At 53.5% G+C, this 10,983-nt stretch overlaps 1 protein-coding gene across 1 annotated transcript in view; it reads right to left on the bottom strand.

The window, feature by feature from the left end:
• Positions 1-3,232: 3,232 nt before the first annotated feature.
• ZNF274 (zinc finger protein 274) overlaps positions 3,233-10,983 on the bottom strand; it is a 15,990-nt gene continuing 8,239 nt past the window's right edge. The window contains exons 3-6 of the mRNA XM_012655894.1: positions 8,657-9,139; positions 5,963-6,060; positions 4,778-4,904; positions 3,233-4,339 (exon numbers count right to left, since the gene is read on the bottom strand). Coding sequence (XP_012511348.1) covers positions 3,429-4,339; positions 4,778-4,904; positions 5,963-6,060; positions 8,657-9,139 — 1,619 coding nt within the window. The 3' untranslated portion in view covers positions 3,233-3,428. The remainder of the gene's footprint in view (positions 4,340-4,777; positions 4,905-5,962; positions 6,061-8,656; positions 9,140-10,983) is intronic.

Below are 10,983 nucleotides of genomic sequence, written 5' to 3'. Positions count from 1 at the left end.
GGGCTTCTTTCCAGTATGAGTTCTTTGATGTTCAATGAGGTAAGAATTCTGGCTGAAGGGTTTTCCACACTGGGGACACTGATGAGGTTTATCTCCAGTGCGAAATCTCGGAAGCCTGATAAGAGCTATAGTTGATTTTCCACACTACAGACACTCACGCAGTTTCTCTCCGGTACGATTTCTCTGGTAGACAGCAAAGTGAGAACTGTAACCGAAGCATTTCCCACACTGATTGCACTCACAAAGCTCCTGTCCAGTATGAGTTCTTCGATGTGAAATAAGGCCAGACTTTGATAGAAAGATTTCCCGGTATTAACTACATTCAAAGTGTTCTCCCTATTATGCTTTCTTCTATGCAAATCAAGGATGTGACTGAAATATTTCCCACATTGATTGCGATGGAATAGTTTTTATTCAGAGTGAGTTTTCTGATGCCTAATTAGTTGAGTCCTCCTGCTGAAAGCTTGCCCACATCCGTGACATTCATGGAGTCTCTTTCCAGTATGAGTTCTGTAATGTCTAAGAAGGTGTGAGCACTATCTGAAAATTTTCCCACATTCATACATTTTTTCACTCTGGGATAATTTCTGTGATGTGCAACCAGGTGGGGTCTCCATCAGAAAGATTTGCCACATTGAGTACATCCACAGGGTTTCTCTCCAGTATGAGAAGGGTGGAAGGTGCAACTAAAAAGAGGTGGCTGAGGCTGTAATCCTAGTACTTTGGGAGGTCAGGGCAGGCGGATCACTTGAAGCCAGGAGCTCAAGACCAGCCTGGCCAATATAGCAAGACCTCATCTCTACAAAAAATTAAATATTAGCCAGGCATTGTGGTGTGCACCTGTAGTCCTAGCTACTCAGGAGGCTGAGGCAGGAGGATCGCTTGAACCCAGGAATCGGAGGTTGAAGTGAGCTACGCTTGCACCACTGCACTCAAGCCTGGGCAACAGAGCAAGACCTCATCCCTGAAAACATTAAATAAAGCTATAATGAAAAGTTGCTAGGACAACAAACCAATGTCATACCTTAAGCTTGATTGGACTGAAATGCAAAGCCCAGGGATGCTGGTAGGTGCCCTGGCATCACAGGACATTAGGGAGTGCCTGATGATTCTCTCAGGTATGGTGACCTGACAAGAACAACCCTGTTCTTAGGAGGTGACCTCTGAGGTTGTCATGAGGATTGCAACTTTCCTTGGAATGGTTAAAAATATATTTGCTTATCATTAGATGAAATGGCCAAATGCTAACAGCCGTCGGAACTTCATAGCTGGTATGTGGGTGTTCACTATACTGCTGCTTCACTTTGTCTGTGTCTTTGATAAAGATAGAAGAAAAGTATTATTGGGAATAAAAAAAAAATTCTGGGGATGACTGGTAAGGGGGGGAGTGCCAGGGCCGGTGATGGGGTGCAAGACCTCCTGGTGTGGACGGCTATCAGGCAGCAAGGCCTCGTGGGTCTGTAAAGGCAGGAAGGGAGCTTGGACTGTCGTGGCTGGGGCTGGACGCTGACTACAGAACTTAGGAAGAGAAGGGAAATTAAGGCCGTGGAAGTAAAGAGCGGGGAAAGAGCTTGGCAGGGAAGAGACTGACGCAAGAGTGTGATGCAGGTGTACTGGTTAGCTGCTGCTGCTGTAACGAGTTATCACAGATGTGGTGTAAAGCAACATGCACTCACTATCGCGTCTGGAGTGGGTTGAAGTCCAGGACTCAGCAGGGCTACATTCCCCTCTGGAGGCTCTAACTGGAGAGTCCCTCTCCTTGCTTCCTCCAGCCTCCAGCGGCCCCTGCGTGCCTTGGCTTGCGGCCTCGTCCCCCAGGTCCAAAGGCCCCTTTCTCATGCTGCATCTCTCTGCTCTCCGTCTCCCTCTTCTTCCCCGTCTAAGGACCCTTGTAACTACACTGGGCCCATCTGGATAATGCAGGATAATGTCCTTATTTTGAGGTTAGTGGACTAACAACTTCAATTCCACCTGCAGCCATCACTCCCCCGTCACGTGGCCTAACCTAGTCACAGGTGCCGGGGGCTGGAGCTTAGACATCCTTGGGAAGCCACTGTTCTGGTGACCATACTGAGGAGACGCATAAAAATAAATTCCGTGGCAAGTGGGAATGAGAAGGACCCATCAGGAGAGCCAGGTGGGGTGGAAGGGACCCCAGAGGCAGCTGGAAGGACCTATGAACAACAGCCCAGTGCTCGCCCCTGCCCAGACACAGACCCCGTGCAGAGCCCCGCAGGGCCTGCCCATCAGGGGACGGTCACGAGGAAGAGCTGGATCCCAGGTTCCCAAGACCGGGCAGGACCCAAGAGTCCTGCACTGGGTTTGCACCCTCATCTGTCTGTGTCCAGGGAGGGCCCTCAGAAACCAAAGGGAACACGAGGAAGGGCAGAAGGTGCCGAGAGGGTGGCTGTGGAGGAAAGGCCCCCGTGGTGAGCATGGTCCTGCGGTGACTCCCGCCTTCCGGGGCTCACTGGGGCACCGCCCCCCACAGCTGCAGCTTCCCCTTGCTCCAGCTGTAGTGCCACCGGGGCCTGGGAACATGGCACCCTGATCGCAGGGAGGGACATCTGGCTCTGGGTCCTGGGCTGAGACAGGGAGCCCTCGGGGGCTGTGGCTGGGTGCTCGGTCCCCAGTGCTCACGAGGGAAAGGCGGACAGGGCAAGAGGCCCGGGCAGTCTCAGGAGCCATGCATCTTTTCTAAAAATACGCCCTCAGGTCTGGAACTAAAGCCAAGCTCACCCCATGCCCCCGAAGGCCCAGCTTTTAGGGACTCTGAATCTTAACCACGTCAACCAGGCACCCACGTCTCCAGCATCGCCCCAGGACGAGTTCCTCGGAGGAGGGAGAGCCCGGCAGCCCCCAGTCCTCCCAGCTGGAGGCCACGGCCTCCTCCACAAAACTCACTGGCTCCTGGTACGTGATACGTGTCTGCTCGGCCTGGACTCACGCCCTGTTGGAGAGAAGAAGGGTGAGGCTGGCACGGCCAGGGAAGGGAAGGGAAGGGATTCTACTCAGAAATATAGTTTATTTATCCACACTCTCTTTCAAGTCCTGTCCATATACATAAATACTTTACCATAGACACAGTATCAGTGCACAGATTAAGCACCTGGCTTTTTAAACCCATTAGCAAAATCTGAAAATGCTTATATCATTTTTAATGACTAAATGAATAAACAAACAATAGCGAATCAACTGACTGAAAAATTAAATCTTTTTTCCCCTCAACCAATATACTAACGATGCCCCACTCACGTCCTTATTTACTCATCGTGTGCCGAGCGCTTTCCCTGGCTGTCCTTTGGTCTTGGGAACGTCCTCAATGCTGCTCTTTCACACTCGGTCCCAGTTCCCAACCGGCCCACGCAGGCGATCGACGCGCCGCAGGATCGAGCCGAAAAGGCACCGTCTCTTCAACCGCTTGCGGGCTACGAAGTGGGCTGTTTCTTCCTCCACTTGGTCCTGTTGTGGGTTTTCTGGTGCCCAATGAGGTGTGAGCTCTGGGTGAACGCCTTCCCGCACTTGTGGCACACGTACGGGCGCTCGCCGGTGTGAGTCCTCTGGTGCCGGATGAGGTGGGAGCTCTGGCGGAAGGCCTTGCCGCAGTCCCGGCACGGGTAGGGCTTCGCGCCGGTGTGAGTCCTCAGGTGCTGGGAGATGGCCGAGCGGTCATTGAAGGTCCTCCCGCACTCCTGACACTCAAACGGCCTCTCTCCAGAGTGCACTCTCTGATGCTGCGTGAGGGAGGAGCTCTGGACAAACCCCTTGCCACAGTCCTGACACACGTAGGGCCTCTCTCCAGTGTGGATTTTTTTATGCACGGAAAAGTATCTTGGGTTCCGGAACATCTTACCACATTCGCTACACCTGCAAGCTTGGCTTCCTTTGTGAATTCTTATAAATGTAATCTGCTTAACGCTGCGGCTGAAGACTTTCCTACAACCACTGCTTTCTCTGGCCTTCTGCCTTTCACAGCGATTCTGATGAAGTTTTACCTGTGAATTACGTTTCACGTTTTTAACCTGAGAGCCGCGTTTGCGCAAACGTTTTTTAGGAGGAATTTCCTGGAGTGAAACCTGGCTTGCGTCAAGACCAGCGTTTGCCCGGGACTCGGGATTTTCACAAGGCTCCTGAGGGAGGGCATTGTCCGGAGTGGACCCCACTTGTTTCAACACTGGGTCTGGGACTTCGGGGTCCCCACCCTGCGAGACATCTCCCGAGGTAGAGGACGCAGCACAATCCCTGGAGAATTCTTGTCCTTTCAGGCTGTGGGCTGCTTCTTCCTCAGCAACATCAGAATTCGGAATTAACTTCTTACTTTCCGGTGTAGTCTCCCACCCTGAAAAAACCCCAAAGACGCGGATACCATAAAAAGTGCTAGGATGATCTGACAGCACAACACGCATAATCACGTGTTCTAAAGTCAGCTGTTTTCCAAGCAGAGTGATGTAACCTGGGGAGAGGCTGAGCAGCAGTGCGGCAGCGAAGAGGGGAGCACTGAGCTTGGTGAACAAGCGCAGCACGAGGGTAGGGAGCGTGCCCCGAGCTCTCCGCGTTCCCGTTCCCTCACACACGCCAGAGCGCACAGACTTGAGGCTGTGTCTGTTCACCCAATGCTCCCGACCCCTCCCGGTCTAGAGCCCCTCCCTGGATGGGGCAACGGTGCCTCGAGGGCACGCCCAGTCCTGCTGCTGGGCCCAGAGAAGCTGAAACCCCAACTCGGAGCCCTCGTGGCAGACCAGCCCCAGGACGGGTGGAGTGAGGGGCGTGGCCTTACCCACAGAGACCAGGTGCCCGAAGGTCTCCAGCATCACGTCGTGGTACTCGGTCCTCTGTTTGGGGCCCAGCAGCCCCCACTCCTCCTGGGTGAAGTCCACAGCCACATCCCGGAAGGTCACTGGCTCCTGTAAGGTCACAGATGTGTCTCTCAACAGGGTTCTCGATGGGGGCAGAAGAAAGGACGGCTGTGACAGCTCACTGTGCTAGAGACTCTCCTGCTTTGGCGATTTGTTTAGAGAAACCTACTTGTGGACCAAGAGGTCCACTGGGTCCCTGCTCCAGGAGCCAAAGCCCCTGCTTCTCAAAGAGCTACAAGTACAAGCAAGCCACCCTACCCACACCTGTATCTCACCTACACTATGCTGACAGCTTCCCACTGCAGAGCCTTCTCCTCGTATTAAAATAAACACTGCTTCCCCACCTGACCTAGGGCAGGACAGTCACCCTGGCTGTGCCATGACTGGTCCTTTCTGAGGAGTCGACTAGAACTCTGGGAACATGAGGTCACCTCCACTCTGCTTTGCTCAGATGAGGGGCATCTGGCCTACATGGGGAAGAGCCTCTCTGAGAAGGAATGGGAGAAAGCAGAGCCATGAGACTGGGGATGGTCAGAGATTCTTCCCATCACCTGGATGCAGCCTTGCCTGAAGCCTAATCCAGAATACATGAAAGCCAATAAATTTACTGCTACGCTTGAGCTGGTATTAGTCCCTTGCAAATAGCTGTGACCAATGCCACATACACACCATTACCCTAACTGCTGGCAAGACAGGACGTGCCCTGTTTTATCCACACCCTAGCTCTGGCTTATTGAGAAACAAATCCCAGACACTTGTGAACACTTAAGTGTGCATTTCTCAAGGATGAGGGCTCTCTCGTTCTAACTTGGATATAAATGTGGTCTGCATGCCCCTGCCTGTGGTTGTTCTACGTCTGAAGTCTCTGGAAACATTTGGTCGGTCCCTCCTTCTTGTCTCATGCCCCCTCAACTCCCAGGCTGCCCTGTCTCCAGTGATGCCACACTGGCCAGAGGACAGGGACGCCCTTCACACTCGGGTTGCTTCAGAGCCCAGCACAAATTTAAGACCTCACACTTGGAATGGTCCAGCCTGTGGGAGGCCTCAAGGATGGGCCTGCCTCCGGGGGATGCTGTGACCAGAAGAGGAGGACCCTCCCCACTTACCTCAGGCAGCACCGTCTCTGGCTGGACGGCCGTATCCTCCTGCTGGGCAGGGTCCTCACGACAGCAGGCAGGGTCCTGGGAAGGCTGGGCCCGCAATGCTGGGAGGGGATCGGCAGGTGTGGTCACCCTCAGGCAGGGCAAGGCAGCCGATGTCTGCAACCCACAGGGTATCGCACCCTGCATCCTACTGCACCCCCATGATGTCCCTGCTCCCGCCCTCTTCTCCCCAGCTTGGCCCCACCATCCTCCAGCTCCTGCTCCCAGCACGTGTCTGGCCACACCCGGATGGGCACAGGATGCCTTACCCTGCGTGGGCCACAGGGCGCCAGTGCCCCCACTGCCGAGACCCCTGGTCCCAATCCTTCCCTCGTGGGGACTGTCTCGGACCCCAGCCCCTCCACAATGGCTGCCTCATGCCTGCTGCAAGGCAAAGCCCCCGTTTCTGGCCTCCAAGGCCTCCTGCCACCTCATGGACTTCTCCGAGCACCAGGACATGCGCCCGTCTGTAAGTGAACTTCAAGTCTCTCTCACCTTAGAAAACAGCCCCACCTGGCCCCATGGCCCCCCAACCACAGCTCCTTCCTGCATGGCCTTCTTTACATGTCCCCACGTGTCCTACAGGCTTCCATAACGCTCCACTGCCACCATCAAGGGGGCACCGGACGTAACCCAGGCTGGCCGGTGACTGGACACAGCTCACAGCCACACAATCAGGGCCAACGAGGCTTTTGCTGGGAACATTTGAAAAGAAAAATTCCACCTTGGGAGGCCCATAAGGAGACAGCCTGCCTGTGGGTGGAGCCAACAGAAGGCAGAAAAGGTGACATATGGGAGAGAAGATGACCTATCGGAGCTCCTGGGTCCAGCTGTGCCTGATGCTAGATCATCCTGGAACCTTCTCAACAAATTTTCTTCCTCCCCTGAGCCATCCTGTGAAAGGATTTGTCGCAGTCACGCCCAAGAGTCCCAGGTGACATAATGATCACAAAATACAGGATTCTCAGGGTTCTCTGGAACCGTGATACTAACTGATTTCTTTCATCTGTGGGGATGAACGGGATGAAGTCACTGACTTTCACGTCAGGAACTCCACAGCTGTCTCCCTGGCACCTGTACTCGGTTTCCCGTTGCTGTTACGACAAATAGATGCGATGTCAGTGGCTCGAATGGACGCGAGTTTGCTAGCTCACAGTTCCAGGGATCAGAAGTCTGGCGCGGCGTGCACCTCGCCGGGCCAAACCCAGGAGTCAGCAGGACTGTGCTCCCTCGAGGCTCTGGGGCAGAATCCACCCCTGGCCTTTTCCAGCTTCGAGCTGCCGCCCCAGACACTGGGCTCTGGCTCTGCCTTATATCACCCTGCTTCCGTCATCACGTCTCCTCTGACTCTGATCCTCCCGTCTCCCGCTCCTAAGAAACTTGCGATGACATCAGACTCACCCAAACAATCCAGCCTACCCCCAATCCATACCTTGATCCTATCTGCAAGATCCTTTTCCATGTAAGGCAATGCACTCACAGGGTCCAGGAATGAGGACCCAGACACCTTTGGGGCAATTACTCTGCTGACCACAGCACCCCGGACTCCGCATCTGCGGCCCCACCACCTCCCACCCCTGCTTCTCCAGGACGTCCTGTTCTTAAATCCTGGCGCCCCCCCTGTAGGATTCCTCCTTCCCCCTCGACAATCACAAACATCAACCCATGATTCGTTCACTTCAGAAACACCGTCCGGGTGCCCATCACCGAGGAGAATGGAGGTGCATCCGCACTCTGCGAAACTCAGCCTGATGAGGAAATTGAGTCTCTCAGGATCTCGCTCCCAAACACCCACACGTGTGCTCTCTCCCCAGCCCGCCGCCTCTCTCGGGAGGACGGGGCAACAGCGCTGGGCAGCCAGCCTGCGTCTAGTCCCATTCCTGTCCTCTGTCCACCACCCACCACATGCTACAGCCTGGTCAATTTTTAAAGCTTCCATCTGATTGTGCCACCTGCTCCCAGAGCTCCGGGACTGATCCCCCGGCTTTAACTTTCTGTTGCTTTAGAACAGCACACGGATCCCCATGGGGCCCCCGTGGCCGTGCCGGCTGTTCTCTGCTCCCCTCCTCCACCGACCTACCCGGTTTCTCCCTGATTTTTGCATACACTGAGATCCATTCTATCTTAGGCCCTTACAGGCGATGCTCCCTCTGCTTGGCACATCCTCCCCATGCCCTTTCTCTACCTGGCCAGGTCCACTCTACACCAAGTGCCAGCTGCAGTGACTCGGCCTCCATAAACCCCACCAGGACCCCCAAGCTCGTCTTGATCCCAGCGTCCCGTGCACATTCGTCTGTCAAGTCCCTTCTCTCCTGCTGCACTGCAGGCTCCGAGAGCTCCGCAGTCTGGTCTGTCCGACCAGCTACCAGAGGGCTTGTGGTACAGCAGGGCTCCCAAGGGGTAAAAAGCAGCACTTTATCTGCGAGCTTCTGTTGGGAGCCTGTGGGCTCCTTAGAGAACGCAGTCCTGGACCCCACCAGGGGTTTCAATGGCTGACGTGGGAACACACGGGGGACACAGATGTCTTTGGTCTGCGCAGAGTGGGCACAACCCTTCCCCCGACCCTCCCAGGAAGCCTGGAGTCCTTTTCTTTCCTGCAGGCTCCTCCCAGAAGCCCACGCAGAGCAGACCCTCTGGCTGCCCTTCCACTGCACTCACCTTTCTCCTCAGAGAGCCAAGTCACATCCTCCATCAGCGCCACCACCTCCTGGCAGTCCTTTGGGTGTTGCGATTCCACCCACACCCGGAGCTTCCCAGGCAGTGCGCCCAGGAACTGCTCCAGCACCAGCAGCTCCAGCACCTGCTCCTTGGAGCGCGCCTCGGGCTCCAGCCACTGGTGACACAGCTCACGAAGCCGGGCCAGGGCCTCCTGGGGACCCGCCACGTCCTCATAACGGAACTCCCGGAACCTCCGGCGAGCAGCCTCAGGGTCAGCCGGATGCTCGACCAGTTGCTGTCCTGGCTCCCTGAGGGTGTCGAGGCTCAGGACCCCATCGTCAGCATAGAGAGCCCGTATCTGGGCATTCCGTGGACCAGCCACCTCCTGGTTCAGTGTGAGCACCTCGACAACCTCGATGTTCATCAGGGGATTCTCGGCAGGAAGAGAATCCAACTGAGGGCTGAGCTGAGGCCCAGGATATTCTGCAAGTCAACAGCACAGCAAGGCAGACAGTCAAAAAGCACATGAAAAGAAAAAGAAGCTCAACACCACTACCCACCAGTGAAATGCAAACAAAAATCACGGTTAAATATACCTCACACCCACTATAATGGCTTCTTATCAAAGATGGATCGGAACAAGTGAAGACACGGAAAAACTAGTACACTCATGCACCGCTGGTGGGAATGTGGAATGCCGTACCACTCCGCAAAACCAGTTTGGGAAAACTTCAAAAAGTTAAACATAGAGTTACACATGACCTCAAAACTCCCCTCCTAGTACATGTATCTAAGAGAACTGAAAGCACATGCGTATAAAAACTTGTCTGAGAATGTTCATAGGAGCATTATAAATAACAGACATCTGGGTTATTTCCACTTTTCGGCCCTCAACAGAGGAATGTACAAACAAATTGTGATCGACCCAACCAACAAAATATCCAGCCGCTAAAAAGAACGAAGTACTGATATATACCACAACACAGATGAACCTTGAAAACATTACGCTAAGTCAAAGAAGCCACATGAAAAAGGCCACATATTATTATTACATTTATATGAAAGAGGAAAAATCTAGGATGCTAGGAACATCTTTTCTTCTAATATTTGATCTTTGACCCTGGTTCCTGACACAGGGCTCCTAAATCCCCTGGAATTTTCCGGGTGATAGGAGCATCTTTTGTTGTAATGAGGCAACTCTTGGTGGGATCCTGGATCACTGTTCGGGACGGACTTTCACGCCCTTTACACCAAAGGGGCCTCCCACAGCCACCATCTTTTTCTCAGAGACACCCCTCACTTGTGCCATCCTCCTGCCTGGTACAGTCTCCCCCAACTTCTTCACCTGGTCCACCTTTCCTCCGCAGTCTCAGCTCAATGTCACCTCCTCAGGCCCGACAGCAGCAGGGTCACGGCCGGTGCTCTCCATCGCCGTGCTCCAGCCCTACTTGGCTGGCACCGTGGCAGGTGCTCAAGCCGTATTTGTTGACTTGCCACAGCTTCTAAGTGATTTGGTGACGGAAAATTTCATCCCCAAGACACTGGGGCTTTTTCAGCTTTCTGTCTGGATTTTCCCATATTTCTGTCAAATTCCAGGAAATCTCATTGGCAGCATAATTGCATCCTATCTCTACGTTATCTCGGGAGGTTTGCTCCCACTTGGAAGCCTGAGCAGGGGCGGGTAGTGCAGGCCCAAGGATGAGGGGATGCCTGGTTTGCACCCCCCGCCTGCTTCTTTCCAGCCCAGACCAGGTCAGGGGTTTGCACTTCTGGTCCCGCAGTAAAGACGGCTCCAGCGGCAGCTCTTCGGAGGCTGATGGCTGGGATGGCTGCAGGACTTCAACAGAATTTAGTACTTCTAGTCTTTGTACACCCTCAAAAGACTTACCCAAGTCTTCCACACCTTAGCAACTTATAATTTTCTTCAAACAGGGCCTGCTCATTCCTTAATAATTTATTCTTAGGTATAGTTTTTTAAAAGTGTAAAAAATCTTCCCTCCATCTGTGTCAAACTGGTTATTCTCAGTATAAGCCAAAACTATTTCTGTCACCCTGATGAACACTCGTTATTTTAACAGTGTTTCAGAGGATTACACAGTTTTTTTAAAAAGATGGGTAATTGTTACAAGCTATCAATATTCCCTTCCTTTCAATACTTTCCCCACTTTGTGCTCTGGTGGAAATACAAAGTATACTTTACAGAAAGAACCTGTAACCGTGGTAGCCTGTATTATGTTGTTGAACCATTCGCACACTATGAAATCTACCCTTTAACAGCAAAACGAAAAACATTCACTGCCCAGAGCAGTACTAAGATGCAAGTGGTC

This window comes from Propithecus coquereli, unplaced genomic scaffold, assembly GCF_000956105.1.
Source record: "Propithecus coquereli isolate 6110/MARCELLA unplaced genomic scaffold, Pcoq_1.0 Scaffold490, whole genome shotgun sequence".
Classification (NCBI taxonomy): Eukaryota; Metazoa; Chordata; class Mammalia; order Primates; family Indriidae; genus Propithecus; species Propithecus coquereli.
Note: the sequence above shows the minus strand (reverse complement) of the source record. Positions and strands in the feature narration are given on the sequence as shown.